Raw genomic sequence first — 23,895 nt, forward strand, 5'->3', positions numbered from 1 at the left:
TTCCTAGACAGCTACATGATATGAGAGGAAATAGGACAACAGCCCAAGGGCTCAAGTCAGGCAATTCATGGTCTTGCACCTAACCTCAGCCCTTCTCTGTGACCCCTCTGCTGGCCTCCTGGACTTTGTAGTTTTCACTTACACAGTTTCATGGAAAATTATGGCATCATCATCTTCCTGACTTACTAGGATCAGATGAGAGAATAATGTCCTTGAAAGGCCCAGAACACCTCAGTCACATGTGACTCGATCCTTCATCCAGTTATACAAAGCAGAGCTGCCAATCGCCACAATGGACACCCACATATGTGCCAGACCCTGCCTCCATCATCACTTGTGTGCTCTTCTGTAGCCTCAAGAGAGGCTTTGTGGAATCCCCATGTGCAGGTGAAATTGCAGGCCACAGCCTTGCTGAAGAGCTTGCCCCACACCCTACGGCACTCAAGGGCCTCCAATCCAGATCTACAGGCTCCCAGCCCAGCCCCAGGGCTTCCTCTGAAAGAGGCTCCCAGCCCATCTGCCCAGGGAGAGCAGACTCTTTTCTATACTTCCCTGGAGAAAGTCTCTCAGTCCTAGTGAACTGCAGAGCTCCAACGATGTTTACCAACTCCAAGCTAAGGGATCCAGCTGGGACAGCGACACCCACCACCCCCAATTCCGGGAATGGAGGAGATGCTAGGAAATGGGTCTCTAAGCCTCACATCACAGACAGCAGCCATTCGTGGCTGGAGCTTCCACATCAAGCTCAGACCTCCCTAAAGGCACATGAGGTGAGTCTGGCAAGTATTTCCTTGAGAAGGCGGAGGCATGGAGGCACATCAGAAGGGCAGGCTGTGTTTCCCGAGTTCTGCCTCTAAGGAGGAAGGGATGGAAAACACAGGAAGCAGGGCTTCCTTTCCCTGGCCATTCCACAGGAAAGGGTTCTTTGCCTTCTTAAACTCTGTGCCATTTGCCTGCTCCGCTTGAATTAAGTAGAATCGGATTAGCTTGGCCAACAGAAAGTGGTAGATGCAGAGGAAGGGAGGAGAGGGAGAGAGGGAGAGAGGGAGTGAGGGAGGGAGGGAGGGAGGGAGGGAGGGAGGGAGGGAGGGAGGGAGGGAGGGAGGGAGGGAGAAAGACAGACAGAGAGAGAGAGAGAGACAGACAGACAGACAGACAGACAGAGAAAGTTACAGGCAGCTTTGAAGTTTTAAACCATCCCATGTTGGTGCTGAGAACTGAACACAGGTCCTTTGTAAGAACAGCAACTGCAATTAATCGCTAAGTCATCTCTCCATCCTGGAGAAGGGCTAAAATCAGTTGCTAGACTCCTTCAAACAAATTGCTGTGAGCCACCAGGTTTCTCATTCAGTAGGTATAGAGTGGTGTCTAGGAGCTCACACTGGTGATAAAAGGCTGGTATTGGTACTACTGTTTGAAGTCTTATTCTGAGAAGCTTACTCTGGCTGTCCTGAGGTAGACTAGTCCTGAGTGCCCTCCACAGGATGGACATTGTGCAGATAGACACCTATGCTAGGCTCCAGGCTAAAGTCACACAGAGCTGCACTGAAACTCTGACTGTTTCTGGGCTATGTGCAGACTGGCAGTTTGCTTGGTGTTAACACAGGCCACACATTGTGAGTGATTGGCTTTTGGCATGACTCTGTAGGAGCCTGAAGATACAAACCAGATTGTGTGTAAGACACAGGACCAGGGGGAGGGCGGCCACCAAAGGTCTGCTGTCATGGTTCTGATGGAGTACTATGGTCTCTTTCTCTACTTGCATTCTTCGAGCCCTGAATTAAAAGCCATAATAGTAAAAGTGCAGGCTGATGTCTGTTGCAGACCCAAATGATAGTAGGAAAATGAAAGGGTGATGCAGACGGCATCTGGTGGTTGCTCTGAAGTGGGGAACAATCTGGGAAAATATGTGCCAGGTTCTGCCCTGGAGAGAATACATCCTGAGGTGTTTTCTACAGCGGCCCCTTAAAATCTCTACCCCGAGAGTCCTAAGGTCAAATATATTTGAAAAGCAGAGTAGCTGTGCCTTACCCACAGACCTGCCTTCTGCAGTTTCATCTGCCCACCGTCCTGTCCTCTGGTTCTGGTGGGGCATGTCTATATGATTCTGGCATTCACGAATGCAAGGCAGAAGGATAGCCTGCACTTCAATAGTAAATTACCAGGTCAGCCAGGGCTCCCTAACAAGACCCTGTATGGGAAAACAATCAATTACCAGCATCAACTATGCTCTGAAGGTATTACATGAAGAATTCTACATTTTGAGAAAGGGCACACAGTCACATAAAAGGACTTTTGCTTCAGTCTGCTAGAATTCTTCTCTCCTATTATTGACCACTGCTGTTTTTTTTTTTTTAACTGTGGCCATGTATAAATTTAACTTCATCATCAACATATGTTATAGGGAAAATGTAGCGGGTATGGGTTTGGTGCTATCTTTAATTCCAGGCATTTCCTAGGGAGGACACAGGGTGATAGGAATGTGACCCATAGGTAAGATGGCCTCTGAACCCCATTCCCCATTTCTTTCATGAAGCCCCAGAACCCTCACCCCCAGTAAAGGCTACCTGAAGTCCTGCACAGTTAAGACACATGGTGAGCTGTTGGGCAGGCTTAGCTTCTTCCTCCAGCCACCTTTGAGGAACTAGCGTTAAGAGTTCATGGTTTCTAAGACTCTGGCACGTGGTCTTCCCGGCTTTTTAGAACAGATGGAGAGCTGAGAATGGCCTTGCTCCTGAGACAGAGGAGACTGAGCCACCTCGAGGCCAGGGCTTGCCCCAGGTCACAGGGCTAGGATAGGTGGTATTGCAAGGCCAGAGGATGAATCTTGACCCTCTGATGGAGTTTCTCTATGAGCGTCAATCATTAAAGACCATGATGGCAAAGCCACCAGACAGGGTGGCAGTTCTTACTTGTCCCAAACCGTGCAGCTGACCACATTTGTGGTCTGGGTTGTTTATGTATGGACCCTTGGTCTATGTGATGACAGTGGTGTGTGCTGAACAGAGTCAGAACTTCAGGGGCTAAGAGGAAGGCCCTGCAGCCAGATGAATTAGGAACACAGGAGGGCTCTCTTTGTAGCTGTGTGACTCTGAGAAAGGCACTCAACTTTTTTGAATATTTGTTTATTTTAATCTTATGTGTATGACTGTTGGCCTGTATGTATGTAACTTGGAGCATATGCGTGCCTAGTACCTGTGGAGGACAGAAGAGAGCACCAGAGCCTCCAAAACTGGGGTTACAGGTGGCACCCACAGGAGCCACCACATGTGTGCTTGGGATCTGAACTCGGGTCCTCTGGAAAAACAGCCAGTACTCTTAACCACCAGGCCATCCTCCAGCCTTCAATTGATTTTTTTTTTCAAAAATTTTTAAATTAATTAATGAATGAATGTACTGTGTACATGGTAGCAAGTGCATTTACTCCCTGAGCCATCTTGTTGGCCCATGTTTAACTGTTGATAGCTGCTTTCTCTCCCTGCAGAACATTTTTGTGGAGATGGAGTCTGAGTACTTAGCCCTGGCTAGCATGGAACTTTTGTAGACAAGGCTGGCCCTTGTCTCCTAAGTGCTAGCATTAAAGGTATACACCACCATACTCAACCCATAAAATGTAATTTTTTCATTCTTAAAAATGTTGGGTAGCATTCCTTTGTCAAGATGGCAGGTGGGGATAGGAGAACTCCCCAGAGACCCACAGGCCAGCTAGCCTGGCAAACCCAGCAGCAAACAAAAGACCCTATATAAAGCAAGGTGGAAGACCTCTATCCAGCACCCAAGGTTGCTCTCTGACCTCCATATGCTGCTCCAAATGTGCATACACATCCACATAGCATGCACACATGAAAACATTTTAAAAAAAAAGAAAGAAAAAGAAAAAAGAATAGTTGCCAGGGTAGCTGACCTGACAAGGCCTTGGCAAACACAAAAGTGGGCTGTGGTGAGTTCTTGGTGTTCATGTTCACTGGAACATGACCAGGAGGAAGTTGTGGGGAGGGACAGGCTGCAGTGAAGGCTGAGCTGACTCTGGGGAGCTATTCTCTAGCTCTGATGTGGGAACTGAGGACTGCCTAAAAAGGCCCAGGCCAAGCCAGCAGTGCTAACAATGACCAGCCCCATTTCAGGGGCCGATGGGCAAGCGAAAGGCAGGCAGCAGCTGCACCCGAGAGGTAGCCTTTGCTGAACAACAGACTTGGTTCTGGGATTTCCAGGGTGGGTCATCTCTCTTGATTTCCATACAGGAAGTCCCCCTGTCTGAGACCATGTCTCTTTCTTCTTGTTTATCTTCAGCTTGTGTCCTGAGGCTCAGACCCAGGTGCCAGCTCTATCTGTAGCACCCTCTCCTGGGCTGGGGAAGAAAAAAAACCCTAAGAGCAGGTTGTGTACACTTGTGTGTGTGTGTGTGTGTGTGTGTGTGTGTGTGTGTGTGTGTGTGTGTGTGTGTGTGTATGCATGTGTGGGTGCCCGAGTGTGTGTATGAGTATGCATGTGCATGTGTCTGCATGTGTGCATGCATATGTGTGTTGTCTACCTCCTGGAAGGAAAGGGTGCTGGAGAGAAATGTAACTAGCTTACCTACCGACTGCTTCGTCCCAGGGGAGGCTTCCCACACCTCCACCAGGCACTCGTTTCTACTTCCTCTCCACTGTGAGTGCTTAGCTGCTCAGCCACAAACTCTTTGGGCGAGAAGTCCGTGCATTCCCTACAGCCAAGGCTCACAGGGCTATGCTGGGCTGGGCTTGTCCCCCAACAGTTTCCAGGAAGCGTTGACCATAAGCATCCCTCTGGAAGAGAGGCTGCTTCTTAAACCTCCAATCCTCATCCCTGAGAACCAGATCTGGCCAAGAGTGAAAAGGCAGATCTGTAGTGAATACCTAATCAACAGCCACCCCATCCTCTCCCCTTTTAAACCGTAGCCACAGAAAACAGAGCCCAGCAACCCAACACAACTCCAGAGGACTCCAAGACGGCAATTCCTTTCCAAGCAATAATTCTGAAAATTGTTCGGAACAAGCCATGCTTGGGCTGCTGTCAGTTGTAAATTGGCAACCCTACATGCTTCAGCGAGAGCTTCCCAGGCTTCTGGGCCCACACTGCCATGTCAGGGCTCATAGTTCTTCCTTCAGCCAGTTACCTTTGCCCTACATGAACCTCTGGTTCACTTGAGTGGGCAGAGAAAGCTAAACTAAGTCCTTAAGCCACTTCCCGAAGGTCATCAGCCCTGACCTTTAGCTAGGTCGGAGCTAGGAGTTTCACTCCTGGCCAGTGGGGGGAGGGAGGCCTGGCCACACAGGGGCCCTTCAAAGTGGGGTCAGAGGTCACCCTGAGATTGCACAACTTCAAGCCTTATCTGCTTCCTTGAAGTGATGGCGGGGGAGGGTCGTGAAGGAGCCTTGAGGCCTGAGGTGTGGAATTGAGCAAATAAATACCAGGGGTACCTAGCAACTCTGAGATTGGCTGAGAAGTATGCTGCCCTGCTCTGGGGAGATCTGTCAGCCTCCAATAAGCCAAAACAGAGCCCCTACACCAGAGCTATCAAGTGAGTCTTCAGTCAATCATTCCGTCATCCCCAGACTCTTCTCAAAACACAGACTGTGCTCAAAACAGCAGTAGGTCCGGAGAGACATAAGACACAGGCTTACTCTCCAGCCTTGCTTTCTAGCCCCTGTGAAATGCCTGGGTTCTGGGTGCCCAGCACATGGTGAGGCTGCAGACCTCATGGTTGTGTGGATTTGATGCATCCTACCTGGCCACCCTGGATGCTATCTGGCCCAGCACTTCCAGCCTCCCTGTACTTGAGTTTATCTCTAGTACCTTTTTATGATACCATGAAAGGACTCCTATACAAGGGGTCCAGATTCCTCCAGAAAATTAGGAAATAAAATGGGGTGATCTTTAAGTGTCCTTCAGCCTCTCCACTCTGGACTCTCTGGTTCTGTCTAACCTCGCTAATGGCAAGTCGGGCACTTGAGTGTACACTTGGGTAAGATAGAGAATTTGTTCAGAGGGACTGTATCACCCAGAGGTGATGGTGTCAACACTGTCTACATTGGCAGGTAGAGGAATTAGTGAGGACCACAGAGGAGGGATGGGCAGTTCCAATGGGAAGAAGGACCTGAAAGAACTCCACCAACAGAGTTAACTTTGTCCTAGATCTGAAAAGTCACAGCTATACCATTTGGCAGGGCAGTGACTGTCAGGAACAGCCATGCACAGGATGAGGGAACAGCCTGGGCACTTTCATGGATGCATGAGAACACGCAGCCTAGTTCAGAAGAGAAAGCAGTCCAGGGCTTCAAAATGGGGGGGGGGGGGGTGGAATATACTGTCCTCTTAGAAATTCTGTCACTGCCTAACTTCCTGCCACTGCAAGAGAAGAGGGTCTGGATGGTGTGGCGAGCAGGAAGTGACTCCAGCAGCCCTGTTGGGGAAGAGGGTAGGTGGTGGCATTTAATGTGTGGGCAGGAGAGGTTTTGCATTGACTTCATCTCAGGAGACAGGCAGGGAGCTGAAGGACTGTCCCTTGCTGGCCCAGCATTTGCTAGGGAGGTGTCATTTATTTCTGGGCTTGTCAGTGTGACATTCTGTCTGCTCTCCTGAAAGCTTTAAAACTTGCTCTCAAACCCTCCCAGTCCTATGACCTCAGCAGTCCCCATGCCCTCAGACTGATCTTTTGAAATGAGACTCATGTCACCCAAAGGCTGGTGGACAGGGAGAAAGCGCCTCCTATGCTCTTGGAGGTCCTTGTCCCCAGGCTGCGGACTATGAGTCCTCCATCAGGGAGAATTAGTACTCCTTCAGTCTGACTCTAGTTCTGAAATCTGACCAGCTGTCGGTCTGTATGTTTCCATAAGGCTTTTATTTTCACTCTTATACACTTTTTCCCTTGGATTTCCCCATCCCCCCAAGACATTTTTTAGGCCTAGTCTCACTCTATAGCCCAGGCTGGGGTAGAAGTCGCCATGTAGCCCAGATTGGCTTCTAACTCTTTGGCAGATGTTCTGCATCGGCCTTTCAAGTGTTGGCACCACAGATGTGAGCCAGCACACTCCACTCCATCTCTTTCATTCCAAGATCTTGACCCTTCTCCATACTGGGGTAACTCCTTACGCCTCTTGTGGAAAGGCCTGCACACAGGTTACCTTCTTTGTCTCCGGGAGGACACTTCGTTTCCTGACTGTAATATAGTAGTCACTTAGATAGAGGAAGCCGGTCAGGCCAGCAGGCCCTCATAACACTTAGTTTAAAAAGCTTACCATCTGGGAGAGACTCCCTCTCTGAGTCAATCTTAGATCTGCAAAGTCCTTCTCAGCATTGCTGTGTCTAGTCCTCAAAAAGGGCCCTGTGTCACACTCAGCAGCCACAGATATGCAGGATGCCCACTGGCAGAGGGTACCCACTGGTAGAGGGTACATCGAACTTCTAGGGGATTTTCCTGTTCAGGTCCAGTCACAGGTCTCCAAGCTTATTCTCTTCTCCTTCCTGGATGAGCACGCTGAGTCTGATTCTTTCCATGGTCACCCTGGACCATATAAAAGGCACGTGTTCTGAGCAGTCTGAAGAGGCTCCCCTAGCCACCCCCACCCTATCTGCACTTTTTCCTCACTACTCACTGAAAAAGTAGGAGACCTCTGTTAAACGCAAGTGTGGCTTCTGGGAAACACATTAAGCTACTAACAGCTGGACATAGATTAGTTTATCAGGCACAGACTTTAGGCGATCGAAGAAATGTGTATCACTTTGGTGTGGGAGAGAAGGGAGCAACCCCATGGATGGGCACCTCTCTCCCAAGGAGGGAGCAGTAGAAGCTTTTGGGCTGCCGGGCCATCAACCATTTTACTCCTGGTCTTGTTCCTCTTCTCTTTGCCTTGTGGATCAAAAGCCCCAAACCCTGACTCACTCTGGAGTCGATCCTTAGAAGAACCAGGCAGATAGGCAAACTCAGAGTGAGCAGGAGGGAGTCTGTGAGCTTTGAGTAGTGTGATGCAGGGATGGAATGTTCTAGAACACAGCACAGTAAAAGCAGACCCAGGCTCTAAGCAGGCACAGACAGGGGTGGGGTAGGAGAGCTTGTCACAGCTTATAAGTGTCAGCACTGAGTTGACAGGCCCAGGGGATAGGTCAGAAAGCCAGGACTGGAAAAGAGACCACCAGCGGGGAGCAAGTAGAACATTGTCCCACGTGGTCCACACAGGCTAACCTCCTCCAAAGGCCATGGCTGGAGACTAGGAAAACAAGAGGAAAGAGACAGAGTGGTGGAGGCAGCTTGGTAGGTACTGAATCACTCGCCAAGGCAAAGTGTGTGTCTGCAGATATGCTGGGGTAAACTCACAGCTGTCACCCTCAGGAGCCACCCACAGTACACTTGAACAACTGGCCGTGGCTGCACATGTCTGCTGTTCATGTACTCATGCTACCACCCCTCATCACCTCAATTCTCTTCCTTCTCTCTTCAGCCTCTACCGTTTCAAGCCTGTCCCGTCACTACAGTGGTCATCCTGAAACAGAAATTTGGACACCCTGCTCTTAATTTATGAGCTATAGGTAGATGATACCCTCCTTTGCAAGAACCTTGCTGGCCTCAGCCAACAGATAACTGTCAGCTTCTGCCACCCAGGGATCTTCATTCTGACTGTTCCATCCCTGACATGCCATCTCACCCCCGGGCCCCCTGGTATGGGTGCCCCCCCTGAGATGCTTCTTATTTTTCTTGAGAAAGAAATGTATGCACAGCCCTAGAAGTGCTCATCAGTGACAGGCTTTACCTAGCTGTACAGTGTGTTTGCACAGTGTCTTTCCTTCCAGGTAGTCACACAGTTGAGAGGGACTCTTCCAGCTTCTCGCCATACCACCCAAAGCCAGGGGAGCGCTGCACCATAAAGACTCAAGGCGGAAAGAGCTAGCACATCTGCCTATCACATACAAGCATGGAAGGACAAGCTATCCCTAGAGTCCCTTTATTGACACTGGCCAGGTGCACATAGTGACCCTGCCATTCTCCCTCCTTGCACAGTGAGTGGTGCTTCCCATTCCTGACTAGCAACGCTGCCTGTGGCTGGGACTCTGCAGTGACTTAGTGTCCTAGGAAGTGTGCTGAGCCTATAACAGCTTCCCTGGAGAACTCATGGGCCCCTGCGCTGGTAACATCTACACAGAGACTTTGATTGCCAGCCTTCCTCCCCAATACCATGGGCCTCTAAATTAAAACATAAAACAGCAATAGACAGCCTCTGTTTTGCTGTCTTGGCCACTAAGAGTGGCCAAGCTTCAGATCTGGAAAATAAAGATATTTTAAGATTTGGCTTCTGACTATATGTCTATTTTAATACAAAACATGCATTTCCAAATATCATGTGTGCTGTGCTGCCCCCCTCTAGGGTATATTCCTACCCCTGAGCTGCAGAGACCTGTGTAACTTCCACTCCAGGCCACGTACTGTGGCAAAGCACTAAGTGCAGAACAGAAACTGTAGGAGAACAAGCTAGTGAGGGTTGGGACTTAGCTGTTAGCAGAGTTAGCAATGAGCCTAGGAGTGAAGAAATGACACTGGTGGGATAGAGAAGAGTGGGCGGTAGCGGAGTTGCTACATTTCCAAAGTCAAAAGGCCTTCTGAGAAGGTGACCTCAGAGATGAGAACACAGGTGAATCTAGAGGAACAATGTTCCAAGGAGGGACTGTCAGATGTGAGGCGGGAAGGACTTTAATATATTAACAGCAGAACAAAGGCTACTACTGGTAGAGCCTGGAAGGTCAGGGGTGGAAGGTAGAAGAGGATGGGGTAGATAAGCCAAAGAAAACTGTGTCTTAAAAACATATTTATTTATTTCTAACAATGAAAGAAATCAAATCCTGAAGGGTAGCGGTTATAAGAAATATTTTCTTATCTATTTGGTCTGCTTTAAATTCCATTCTTCAAAAGACTGGGACCTGTCTCCTCACTTCCTCTCATTTTGAAGTTTTGGCTGCTGAAAAGAACATATAATAACATGAAATAATGTATCATAAGTTACTTCCAAGGATCTTGGCCCAGCCTTATCAGTTCTGGGGAGGCTGTTGTTGTCCTGAACTTTTACTGCTGCCCAAGCCAGACAGGAGACTTGAGGTCCGGGTGCCCAGGGTTATGGGTGGGGGTGGGGGGTACTCTCTGAACACATTAAACCTTCTGAGGATAGTTAAGGTTTCTGAGAACCTCTGGAGAGTCACATTAGGATTAGAGGACGTGGAGCTGCCCAGTCCCGGAAGTCTCAGAAAGAAAAGCACAGACCCAGTCTGCAGCAGGTAGAGAACACTGAGGGGGAAACAAAGTATCCAAAGCCAGGTACCTGCCTGTCCCCTCCTCCCCCTCTAGGGTTTACGGAAGTCCTTTCTCTGGCAGCTACCAGGTGTGTTTGAAAACACCCAAGCTTTATCCTTTACGTAGCAGGAAACTGTGTGTGTGTGTGTGTGTGTGTGTGTGTGTGTGTGTGTGTGTGTGTGTGTGTGTGTGTGTTTCAGCGCGCACGCGCTTGCGAATCTCCCTCCCCGTGTGCCTGCGTTTATCCTACAGCTGAAATCCAGATTACAGCTGTATCCCGGTACCAGTGACTACCATGGGACAATTTGGGTGAGTTTGATGCAGAGGTGAGATGGAGCTGAGCACGTGTTGGGGGAGATACGAGCTGGTGTCCTGGCTTAGAACCAGAATGGTCCTGGAAGCCACAGCCCCCTCTCGGGATCGCAGCCCTCCCTCCTGCCCAAGGCTGTCCCGCCTACCCTCGCCCTCTTCTCAAGAGTTAAGGACCTCCCCGCTGTGCTGGCTGCTCTCGGCTCCCCTTGCACGGGAGCCCTAAGACAGTGGACAGTGCCCCCCGCACCCCCCCTCCCTCACCACAACCCGGAGTCCCAGGGGCCCCAGCGTCTGCTTTCTGGGCTTAGGGGAGTTACTGGATCGCGCAGAGGGAGCACGGCACTCAAGAGTTGTGAGCGCAGGGCTTCTGCTCCCGCCTTGGTTCCCCTCCACCCCCCTCATCCCAGAGCTTGGCGGAGTGACCTCGGTGGCCCGCCAGGGATGCCCCAGGGGCTGCAGAACGGTGGACGACCTGGCGCCCGGGCCAGACCAACGACAGGTGCTTCGGCTCCTTTTTTCTTCTTCCTTTCCTCTTCCCCCACCCTCCTCACCCTGAAGTAAGATGAGCGTGATGCTGTGGCGCTGGGAACAGAACAATTCCACCATGAAGCTGGTAAGGGCACACTGCAGACTCACAAGCTCTACTGTGGTCTCTTCCCTGACATCCTGAATTGTTGCTGGAGTGGAAAACCCCCGATCCACAGTTGGTATTTCTTTTTATCTTGAAGGGTGTGTGTGTGTATGTGTGTGTGTGTGTGTGTATGTGTGTGTGTGTGTGTGTGTGTGTGTGTGTGTGTGCGTGTGTGCGCGCGCGCGCGCGCGCTCGCACAAGAAGCAGAGCTGAACTGACTTATGTCCCCATCCCTTCCACCTATTAATTCCTGAGGCTTCTGCAGTTGCACCTCAAGGGTCATTTCCTTGGTGCAGAGCTGCGTTCTCCAGACAGGACTTGAGGCAGCGTGGTCTGCCTGCTGGATCCCTGCCCAGCATTGTGTTGTAGTCTCTTCGGATGCACATGGGTGCTGCTCACTTGTGGTCTAGCTCATTTGGGGTTGGAAGGTGGGAACGTGCAGCCCCTCTTCTTATTTTTCCTCTCACAGTGTGGTAGCTCCATTTTAAGCTTGCAAGAAGCCTGCAGGCTTCAGACGCCTTTTCCCTCCCTCCATTTCCAAATAGTAACTGCTGCTCCCTCCCAGGAAAGGTGAGACCAGCAGTGCTCTCCTTGCTGCTCCAGGTGGGCTGATTTTTTTTTTTTTCCCATCTCAAGCAGGAAATGGGATCCAAAGGTTTGTCTGGCTTTGGCTTAAGATGTGGTGGAGTTTTTGTTTGTTTGTTTGTTTGTTTGCTCTGTTTTGTTTTATCTGATGGTTTCGGCTGGCAGGGATTGTAAACTTTCCCCCAGAAGTCAGAGAGTGCTGTGGTCTGGTCAGTGCCTTCAGCATCCAGTGGATCAGGGTAAAATAAACCCATCGCATTTGGGGTTGGGGGGAAAGGTTCCCACTTTGCAGATCCCATTCTGAGCTTGATATATAAGAGCTCAATAGAAAATAGGATGGATAAACTGGAATTCCTACCTATTAGGGCAATCTCATTAAAGATGCTATTTAAAAACAACACCAGCAAAATAATGGACACTGGGCCTAAGTCTTCACATAATGAAGTATTTGTTAGACAAGTGCACCTTAGTGTTCACCCTGCATGTGTTATGATTGGCCTGTGTAACCTTAAGCTACTATTTTACAGCTTGGTTTAAGTGCTGTAACATAAGCAGACATTACGCGCCTTTGCTGCTCTGGGTCATGATTGCAGCTCCTTAATCCTTTCCTGGAACCTTCCCCTAGCCTGATGTGGGATAGCCAGAGTCCCCCTCCTTCCTCCTCAAGCCATGTCGGAGATGCTAGTCTGCAATGCAGTATAGGAGAGTCAGGGTCCAGTCTGAACTGCAGAGGTTTTTATGAAGAAAATGGATTTTATGAAAAAAGAAAAAAAGAGGAATCTGTGCCAGGCAGGGAAACCATAGAGCATACCAGTACGTGCCATCTGGGGCCTGGTGGCAGGTGCCTGAGGTCAGAACTGGGACATCTTTGCTGTCTCTTTATCCAATGGAGAGAGCTTTCTTCTGCATGGGTCAGGGGGTCAGCCTTTATTGGGTCTGGCTGGGTCTTTAGACTTGTCTCACTTTTCAAATGAACTGTAAGGACCACCCAAGATGGCTGCACCTCTCTTCCAACCAGGCAGAGGAAGGATAGAGGAGCTTAGACAACCTGCTAGCATGCACAAGGCAACAATTACTATCCCGGGTACCCCCATAGTCTTCTGAGCCCAGACAGGAAAATGCATGCCTGGGTCGTGTAATTCAGAGGGGCTCATGTGTTCCCCCAAGTGAGCCTCAGCCCCTTCTATAGAGTCCGAGGGGCGGTACATACATTGCAAATCAATGTATCAAAGCTGCCAGCAACCTGCTGTGAACTTGCTCTTCTAGGGATATGACCTTAGTGGACCCAAGGACTGCATCAGTAAGGGCCTTTGCTCATAGCTGACTCCTGGTTTAAATTCTAACCTTACCATTTACTAAATCTGACCCCGTTGCCTTTTCTGTAAGAGGGTTTTGCAGTTCTCTGTCCTCCTGTAAAGGTGTTATAACGTAGTCTGTATCCAGGATCCAGCCTAGAGTCTGAGTCACTGGTGTAGATTAAGCGGGCACCGTCAAGCTTCTTGTCATTTTCTTCAATGCTAAATGAGACACAGTCTAGGGTCCCACTTGGCCCGAGCTGCTGGGTGAATGTCTAGGGATGGGGCTCTGAAAAGCAAACCTTTCTTATCTTGACATCATTGCTGGCCCTCAGCAGGAGGGAGTTTCCTGAGAACATCTTAGAAGTCAACTGTGTGTGAATAACCACCCACAACAGGGCAGGGAGCAGAGGTGGGCACCCACCGGACCTTTAATCACTGATGCAGTTCAATGAACACGAAGTCAGTTAAGCCAAGGCCTGAGAAGCCTGTTCTGGATGTACAGGGGAGCAGGTTTCGCTTCGTGTTTTATTTTAAAGATAATTGGATTTAACAACAACAACAAAAAGACCAAGAGTCCTTAGAGGCAACGTTTGGATCTCTCTGCGTTATCTCTGCAGGGTGACTGGTAGATTTTCAATGAAAGAAAGTGAGAGGAGGTGACTGCTCGGGCCTGAAGCTCCTGCTGAGAAAGGATAAGCTTAGGCAAAGCCAGCAGGTTGACGGCATCTGTGACGTTCTTGTCACCCCTCAGCTCCCTTCCCATGGATTCACTGGTGTTAGGCGGGGCATGGAGAGACAAGGAAACCATTGCTGAAGCAGCTGGTGTCAGAGGAGAAGCAGTAGCACCCAGCAAGGAAGCCATTGCTGGAGCAGCTGGTGTCAGAGGAGAAGCAGTAGCACCCAGCAAGGAAGCCATTGCTGGAGCAGCTGGTGTCAGAGGAGAAGCAGTAGCACCCAGCAAGGAAGCCATTGCTGGAGCAGCTGGTGTCAGAGGAGAAGCAGTAGCACCCAGCAAGGAAGCCATTGCTGGAGCAGCTGGTGTCAGAGGAGAAGCAGTAGCACCCAGCAAGGAAGCCATTGCTGGAGCAGCTGGTGTCAGAGGAGAAGCAGTAGCATCCAGCTGTAAGAGTGGCGTGAGAAATGATACCCAGGCAAGCACCCTTCCCCCACTTGCAGTTTGTGCGAGCACAGAGCCCAGGCTGTGGTAGGACACCTGTAATCTCCTCTGGTCATGTGACTTCTAGACCTCAACCTCCCTCCTGGTCGGTGCTTAGGGACCAGAGCATCCTCCAGGGTGCTGTGAAAATTAGGAAGAAGATGCAGCAGGCTTAAGGCTCAGGGTCTGGTAATTGGTGGGTGATGAAGAGCTGCCCTTCTGATTAGGAGGTGAGTGTACAAGATCCAGGAGTGTGTACGTGTCTCTCCACACAAAAAAGGGAGCAGTACCCCTAATGGCCAGCAGGGCCAAGCTTGGGGAAGTAGTCACGACTCTTTCTATCCAGCTTTTCCTTGTAGTGTGAATTTTACACAGCAAGAAGAGAGAAAAAGAACTGCTAAAATGCCGGGCGTGGTGGCGCATGCCTTTAACCCCAGCACTCAGGAGGCAGAGGCAGGCAGATTTCTGAGCTTGAGGCCAGCCTGGTCTACAAAGTGAGCTCCAGGACAGCCAGGGCTATACAGAGAAACCCTGTCTCCAAAAACCAAAAACCAAAACACCCAAACACCAACCAAAAAAAAAAAAAAAAAAAAAAAAAAGAACTGCTCAAATAACCTTAATAGCTGGTGTGCACAGTGACTTTCATTTGCAGATTTTACAATGATTCTATTTCATCTTCCTACAACTTTGTAAACTAGAAGCTTTTCGATAACAGGCCCCCGCTTGTCCAGATGAGGACAAAAGGAGGCTCGGCGTTCAGAAAAGAAGACTCACCTTTGGTTTTCTAGGGACAATGACTAGGCATTGGGCTCCTCAGTGCAGAGACCCAGGTGCTTCCTAGAGACCAGCAGTGCTAAGGCACAGATAGGGCTGCAAGAGTGTATGGCCGTAGCTGTCCCCTCTGCAGTGTTTCTCTTTGTAGGCATTTTTATGATCCAGGATGGAGCCAGGCATGGGCACATGCCTTTTATCCCAGCACTTGGGAGGCAGAGGCAGGCAGATTTCTGAGTTTGAGGCCAGCCTGGTCTACAGAGTGAGTTCCAGGCCAGCCTGGGCTACACAGAGAAACTTTGTCTTGAAAAAAACCAAAAAAGAAAAAAAGAAACAGGATGGAGAGCAGTAGAGCAAGACATTCAAGTTGACCTCTGACTTCCAAACACGCACATACACACACACAGGCAGGCACATTTACCCATATACATATACCAAACATAAACGTGATCGTCTCTTTGGTATTTCCTTTTTCCATCTTGATCTATAATTGCCAAATACAGATAGGTAGATAGATAGATAGACAGATAGATAGATAGATAGATAGATAGATAGATAGATAGATAGATGATAGATAGGTAGGTAGATAAATAGTTGGATGGACAGATGGACGGACAGATGGACAGACAGATACATAGACATCCAAGGTTGTTCAGTGTAATAGTTTTGACATGTGTGTACACAGTGAAATGATTTTGATAAATATGTGCACAGTGAAATGATTATTACCACGACACTGACATACATCCATGTCACAGTCAGCCCCTCCTCCCCCCTCTCTGAATAGGCTGTTTCTCGTTTCCTCAATTACGTTTTTTTTAGAATAAGGCTCACTGGCACTCACTTTATGTTACTCCCATCTCTTGCTGGGAAATATCAGTTATTTCTGCCCTTGGGCATTGCAAGTTTTTCTCTACTTTCCACTAATTGTAACTGGCATAGACTTTTCTGTCTGCTGGCTACTGAACGCTATCTGTTTTCTGTTAGTCCTTGAATGCTCAAGGGCAAGAAATTCCACCCTTTCTTCAAGAAGCCAGGTTGGGGTAGACAGGAATGCTTCCATATGAATCTCTGCTGTGAGTAATAAGCCTTGCTATTCATTTCAGACTCGAAACCATCGCACATGCAGAGGGTTCGGCTTTGGTTAATTACTGGGGCAGTAAAGACTGGAATATTGAAGGAGAGGAAAGCAAAAATCCTGAAATTAGCAAGTAACTATTTGGGATCACATTTGGGGAGGTTACACATTTTCCTTTATTTTTGTGTTAATAGAGGCATAGAGATTTATAATTAGTCCCTCTGGTGACCCAGCTGTTGCTTACGTTACCGACATAATTGTTTTTGTATGGAGTTAGTACAAAACATTTTTTTTTCTATTTTTGGTTTCTATTCCTAACCTCGATCATATGCCACCCACCCAGAAGACATGTGCCTAACTAAGCTTTTCTTTAGGGTCTCTAATCTATCTAGGACATGTAGCCTGCTGTCTTCCCAGCCAGCCACCAGCCCAGGGCTCTTCCCAAGGGTTGTCCCTCTGATTTACATGTCACTGCAGATGTGCTGGCTGGGATGTGATAAGAGTCGCAGGCTGAGAGGCACTGAGACAGTCAGTGACCCAGGATGCGATGGAGCAGGGTTAGGATGAGGTGAAGCAGGTCTGCTTAAACAGGGTAACAAGACAGCTGTGTTGGAGATATTTGAAATGGCTAGGAGGTAGGAGAGGATTGTCCTTGCGTCCTTGCTGCCGAAACTATTAACTCAATCCTGTCATAACATGGTGGGGTGGGACAAAGGTGGAGTTGTCACCCATATGAAGTTTCAGGATTACAGACTGGCAAACAATGGTCTCATCCCCAGGCAGAACTCTTTAGTGAGGCTGAGCTTGTAAGGGGAGGAAGCCCTGCTTGTCTGTGGCACTCAAGGCCTTCTGGGTGGTTGTGTTATAGCTGTCTCTCTTCCTCTACACTGCTCATTCCGGCCAGCAGGTTTTCTGTGGTCATGTTTTTGTTTGGTTTTGGTTTTTAGCCTGTCTGTATACTTGTCTATTTTTAACAAAGTCATTGGTATTATTTGTGTGTATATATGATACATATGCAAGTGTGGGCGTGCACATGTGCAGAGGAGAGGACAACTTTGGGGTGTGGATTTTCTCTTACTTGCTGATGTAGGGGCTTTCTTGTTTTTGCTGATCATCATACTCTAGGCAATTCTCCTGTCTCCGTTTCCTACTTCACCTTAGGAGTTCTGGGTGCTGCAACATCTGGCTTGTTTTCAAGGTTTTTTGTTTGTTTGTTTATTTTCGAGACAGGGTTTCTCTGTATAGCCCTGGCTGTTCTGGAACTCACTTTGTAGACCAAGCTGGCCTGGAACTCAGAAATCTGCCTGCCTTTGCCTCCCAAGTGCTGGGATTTATTTATTTATTTATTTATTTATTTATTTATTTATTATTAATACAGTGTTCTGTTTGCCTATATGCCTGCATGCCAGAAGAGGGCACCAGATCTCATTATAGATGGTTACGAGCCACCATGCAGTTGATGGGAATTGAACTCAAGACTTCTGGAAGAGTAGACCTTAACCTCTGAGCCATCTCTCCTGCCCCATTTTATTTTACTTTGTTTGTTTGTTTTTTTGTTTGTTTACATGCCTTCTGGGAGTTGAGCTCAGGTAGGCAGGCCTGCGACAAGGGATAATATGGGACAAACAAAAGCCAAAAACCCCCTTTTACATGCGGAATCATCAGAGCTAAATGAGATACTACAATCGAAGTCTCAGTCCAGAGCCTGAGTCATACAGTCATCAAGCTAAAGTGAGGAGCTGTCCCCTCTGAGCCTGGGAGGGCACTGATAACACAAGGCAGGTTATTTATTGTTTGAGTTGGACTTAGCTGAGCAGTGGACTCTGGCGCTGCACTCCCTTGATCTGTCAAGTCCTTTGCCCATTCAATCTTGTAGAGGGCAAGGATGCTGGATTTAACTCCTCTGTTTGGGTGATGGTGTTCAGCAGCCACGGGCCGAAAGGACCGTAGAGTCCAGGGCTGAGAATCCTGGAATGCCATTACTGACAGAAAGAGGCCCTGCAGCATGTGTCGCAGCCTGGCACTTCAGAGAGGGACCAGCCTCGGGCCTCTTGTTTATGACCACTCTCCAAGCATGCACCTGCCATTACTCACTCAGAGAGTCTCTGTAGCGGAGGTAAAAAGAGAAGAAAGAGCCAGCGCTCAGAACTGTTCCTGGAAAAGCCATGTTTCTTTGGAAATGGGCTGCGGATGACGTAACCCTGTGGTATCCCGTTACCCGGCTCCTGGCTAATCTTTGTATAAAACTTGTTTAGGTGAAATTTGAGTCTGGAGAAGCCAGCTAAAAGTACATTACTTTCTCGCTGTTGAATGCCTCCTGGCTTTGGAATAACATTTAATCTAAAGAGTAAAGTGATATTTCCTGAGATAGCAATGAGTTCATGTTTGGAAATTAAACCAACTGAGTTTATTGCATCTTTTTTTTTTTTAAGGTGCACACTTATGGTAGTAGATGTTCTCTCTACCAAGTAATGTTTAGCCTGGCCACTGCACTGGGAAAGTTGGGAGCTATAGACATGGCAATTTTTAGCTCTTAAAAGGCTGACCCACCGCCTCTCTGGCTGGGTAATATACCAGGTTGAACCCTATTTTGGTCTAAGGGAGCTACCATTTGACTGTGTAGTTTTCTGGCCCAGGGAAGCTTGGCAAACATGCCTGCTCTAGATTAAGCATCCTGGGTTTGTGCAACGTGTCTCCTGCCTTTTTATCTTTTGCAAGGTGTTTCCCACTCTGTAAAGGACGAATGAGCAGCCACCTTATACCTGGGAAAGAGTGCTGCGTGTGGGCCTCTGTGGACAGTGTCTTAGGAGTTTACTGCAGTGAACAGGCACCGTGACCAAGACAACTCTCACAAGGACAACATTTAATTGAGACTGGCTTACAGGTTCAGAGGTTCAGTCCATTAACATCAAGGCAAGAACATGGTGGCCTTCAGGCAGGTATAGTGCCAGAAAGAGCTGAGAGTTCTACAGTTTCATCTGAAGGCTGCTAGTACTGGCTTCCAGGCAGCTAGAAAGAGGGTCTTAAAGCCCATGCCCAAAGTGCCACGCCTACTCCAAAAGGCCACACCTACTGAAACAGGGCCACACCTTCTAATAGTGCCACTCCCTGGGCTGAGCGTATACAAACCATCACAAACAGCAAGCTGGCCAAAGAGAGGAAAATGTGAATGAGAGGAATTAGAGTATGAAACCTGTCACCGCCCCTTATTTCCAGAAGCTTTGTATATTATAGACATACAAATCTATATATGATTGACTTAAACTCCTACAAGTCACTTGACAATGACTGTCTGGTTCCATTCCATGATGTTGAAACTGTAAAGTCCTGGAGCTGGAGAGATGGCTCAGTTGGTTAAGAGCACTGGCTACTCTTCTAGATGACACAGGTTTGATTCCCAGCACTCATGGTGACACACAACCATCTGTCACTCCAGGGGATCTGATGCACCAGGCATGCGTGCAGCACAAACACACACACAAACAAAACACCTAAACATATAAAATAAACTAAAAGTTGCCAAGTTGTATTGACTGGGTCTACAGGAGGGTGGTTGTGGATAAAGAATGTCACCTCACATGCCTTGCTTTTGACTGTGTCCTCTGCATCCTTCTTAGCACATGCATATTCATAGAAGAGCCAATACTTACATTATTTGGAGAATGTGGTCCTGGGCAGAGATCCATAGCCAATGACCACGCCCTTTTCATTAGACTCAATAGCACCTGCAGGGGCTCCATCCTTCCATTCCCGAGAAGCCACCCAGCACCAGCTACATGTTAAGTCACCATTTTTATTTTTCAGCAGCGTGCAGAGTGATCACATGCAATGCAGGCTTTTTTTATTATAAGCATACTAAAATGACTAAATCCATGGAGTGGGAAGACCTGAGTCTCTTGTAACTGTGAACCTCTCCGTCCTGGCTTTAGCTGGATCACAGCCCAGCAGGGGTCCACTCCACAATCAACTTTTGGTTAAGTGTTTCTAGGATTCTGCAGTGACATAGCATATGCTAGATGCTTGGGGGCAGTTCCAGGAATCTTCTGGCATGGCTCCTGGGTGAACCCAGACACAGTGGATCTGGGGAAAAGAGAAAATGTAGACGTCTACCTTGCACCTGTCCTTTGGCTGCTACCTCATATGTCCCCTGCATGCCTCTTACCACACCTACCCTCCTTGGAGAATGTAATTCTGGACTGAGACTGGGGCATGTCACCATGTCCTTTACATCAGAATCAAGTTATTACAAGCCAGTGGCTTGTGGGTCTCTGCTTAGTGGATATGGAGTTAATTCACCTGCTGAATATGATGGTGGGGTGCATCTGATGAAGACCTGTAGTTCTGATACACATTTGGGGTCACATTTGGAAGAGAAGTGGCAGCCATGCTAATGATCCTCTTTGAATTTCCATGGCATCAAAATCATAGGAGTGGTGGCTTTCTCGTTGCTCTGGGTCTTGAATGTTTTGCATCCAGGTAATAGGAAGGCGATGAAGATGCCTTGCTCTCCCCACCCCCCACCACCAGCATTTGTACTGTGGAGGGCTTCTCTGGTGAGCACCAGCTGGAGGCTAGCATTGCAGGAAAGGCATGCCAGTGGTGTGCGTGCCTCTCTTGACACACAGGCAAGGCCTGCCAACTGGATGTCCGTGGCAAGCAGAGACAAGCGGAGTTTGAAGAGTCCTGAGGCTTTTAGCCTGGGAAATGTGTACTGCAGTCCTGGGAGATCCGTGAGGCAGAAGGGAGTTGCAGCGGATAGTAACCAGCTAGACATGATGGATTGGTTTTGGCAGTACCACGTTGGAAGTTATTCATAGCATTTTTAAAGTTCTGTAGAATATTTATCTACACTGTGGTCCAACTGTTACAAGGGGAATGTGAATCAATATAAGCAGTGCCTGTGCCCTCATCCCTCCTCTTACCCTGGGGACAAAAATCCATGGCCTTCATTAAACGGCCTAAACACCTTCTACCTCCCCAGCTCAAGGACAGTTGATAAATTGCAAAGAATCTGACTGAACCCTAGAGAAAGCTGCCTTCTTTCCTCCCCTGCTTGAGTCAACAGGGTCAGCTTAATCTGTCTCACCTGCAGACTGTAAGGTAGACTTGGAATGAGGCTGAAGATGCCAGAGGTGCCTCTCCTGAAAGTGAAAGGGACTTTATGGAGCCTCGTGCCTGGCTTTAAATATATCTGCCCTTTGATAGCCAGATGGAATTGGTACCCACACCCCTTCTGACAACACAATCTGTGATGCTCAAGTACCTATGTAAAATGGCGTGCTTTCATATGACCTGTGCCCATCTTCCTGTGTATTTGAAATATCTCTGCATCGCTCTTAGAACTTAATACAATGGACATGGTATATCATTAGTTATGACCCACATTGTTTAGGTCTGGATATGTTCCGCAAAGTATAGTTTTTAAAAGAGGTTTTTGATCTGTCATTGGTTGGATTGCGGATTAGGAACCTGTGCAGGCACAGAGGTCATGCTAACACTGACCTTCGCTGGACCAGATTAGGCACAACCCTTGTGGGAAGAGTGACCTGGTTATGGAGGAAAAAACCCAGATCATCAAGTAGTGAGTCATTTTCTTGGGAACCCAAGTGGGAACTTGGGACAGAGGGCAAAGGGGAAAAGTTCCATTTCTTTCCAGCATGGTTGCTTGCTGCCAAGCTTTCCATAGAGAAGCTAAGCAGACTTAGTGGAAGGAACGTACTTCTACACCCTACCCAGCAGGAACTGAAAGCTGACGTGTGTGTGTGTGTGTGTGTGTGTGTGTGTGTGTGTGTGTGTGTGAACTGCATGCCAGGTGGATGACTGGCTTCTTAGAAAACCCCCAGAAGCTGCTGCTGAAGCCGAGGTTGGAGATTTTGAGGGAGTCTCCTCTGTGATGTGCTGACATTAGCAACAGAATAACTTGGTTCAGATCATTATGATCTTGGACAAATGACAATTTGTCTGGACTTCAGAGTCTCTGGTGGGAACATTAGAAGATTAGCTGAGTCCTTTTCTCATGGGAGAATCAACAGTGGTGCTAAATAGATGGTACAGTTAAGAGAGATCTGAGAATGGTTCAGTGGTTAAGAGCACGTATTGCTCTTGCATTGGACTCAAGTTCACTTCCCAGCACCGATGTTAGGCGGCCCACAACCACCTGCAACTTCAGCTCTGTGGAGGGTCAGTGCCTTCCTCTGGCCTCCATGGGCTCTCTAGACATGTGCATACCCCCTTCTACCATCACACACGTTTATAATTAAAACAATATAATTTTTTTTATTTAAAGAGAAGATTCTAGAAATTAAGACTTGTCTGCAGGCTGGGAGGTCTTTAGAAAAAATTCCCCAAAGTGGGACTTGAAAGCAGACTAGAGGGTAGGTGGAATTTAGGAAGGGAAAGTCACAGATGGGGTGAAGGGTAAGTGTGAAGGCATACATTTTCATGATTTTATAAAATATTTCATAGTACAGCTAGCAGGAGAGCGACTCATGTGCCCTAGGTGTTCCTGGCTCTCTTCTTAGAGAGCCTATATGCCAGCCCTGACGTTTGCTTGCTCCATTCCAAGCAGTGTGGTGCCAACGATAATTTAGCATAAATATTTCATGGGTAATATATTCCAGATGTAGTGCTAAATAATGCCCCCACCCCATACAGTCCCCTACCTTTGCTCTTTCTCTCTTGCAAGCCAGGGTTTCTCAGCCTTGGTCCTGGTTGACATCTGCTTGACAGACAAGTCCCTGAAGGCTGTCTCACAGGCCCCCCAGGTCATGCAGTAGCACCCTTAACATCTGCTTTTTGGGATGTGTTTGGTGGCAATTCTGTCATCTCAGCTTTTTTGGCATAAAGATCAGGAGTTCAAGGCTAACCAGGGCTACATGAGATGCTGTCTCAGAAAAAAAAAAATGAAAATAAGACAAACAATACCCATTCCCCAACCAAAAACAAACAAGTGTCCAAAAGTCTCTAGGTGTGACCCTGTGTCAGAAATACCCCTGGTTGAGAACTGTTGTAAGAAATTGTCTGTCCTCTTACCAACTGCTTCAAACAGAGCTTGAATGCTCAGCCTTGATTCCTCCTTATACCATTGCCTCATAGCCAGAACAAAATTATTCCCCAAAAGACCTAAACTCTAACCCTGTCTAACTGTCTCACAGCTAAGGACACCTGTATCAGCCACTCCTTCCAGTCCATTCTCTAGACAGCCGCAGAAATGGCATTGTTTTACCCTCCTGCCTTAAGTACATTTCTTTGTCTCTCTTTGTGTAGACGATAATGTCTTCACCTATGCTTAAAAGTCCTGCAGGATCTGCTGTGCTCCTACCTCTCCGCCTGCCACTCACAGACCAGACCACACCCCCTTTCCCTTGGATTCCCTGAGCTCTTTCCCATGCTGGGGGTTTTCCAGCAGGCTCTTCTCATTCATGGCTCTTGGCCATCTAAATGGAGCTCCTTCCCAGAGACCTCCTCTGCTCTGTCACAGGTACTGTCTTCAGAATCTCAGTCCCTGGCTGCTGCTTCTTTCATCCCACCCATGTCAGTTCTTAGGCAGAGTGCTGGTCTCCTCTGAGAACTAAAATCCTGCTTGACTGCTTTCAAAGGTATCCCCAGTATCAGATAAGATTAGTGCTCAACAAACACACCTTGACTAAGAATTGGCTCTTCATCCCTCTTCCTGATTTACAGTTGGTTAAGAGCAGACTAGAAGTCAGCTGATGATGGTAGTTCTCTTCTTTGTGTTTCTCAGGACCGTAAGCATATTGCTTTCCAGAG

General features: G+C 48.2%; 1 protein-coding gene across 20 annotated transcripts in view; it reads left to right on the plus strand.

Moving 5' to 3' along the window:
* Positions 1–23,895, plus strand: part of Nav2 (neuron navigator 2) — a 651,028-nt gene that overhangs the window by 334,277 nt on the left and 292,856 nt on the right. For 2 of the 20 annotated variants that reach the window (XM_006541299.4, XM_017312396.2), the window contains exon 1: positions 1,137–11,219. The exons of 17 other annotated variants lie outside the window; for them this stretch is intronic. In XM_006541299.4, coding sequence (XP_006541362.1) covers positions 11,169–11,219 — 51 coding nt within the window. In that variant the 5' untranslated portion in view covers positions 1,137–11,168. Of the gene's footprint in view, positions 1–1,136; positions 11,220–23,895 lie in introns of those variants that run through there. One more of the 20 variants, XM_017312397.2, reaches the window with a different exon arrangement.

Source organism: Mus musculus, chromosome 7 (genome assembly GCF_000001635.26).
Source record: "Mus musculus strain C57BL/6J chromosome 7, GRCm38.p6 C57BL/6J".
NCBI lineage: Eukaryota > Metazoa > Chordata > Mammalia > Rodentia > Muridae > Mus > Mus musculus.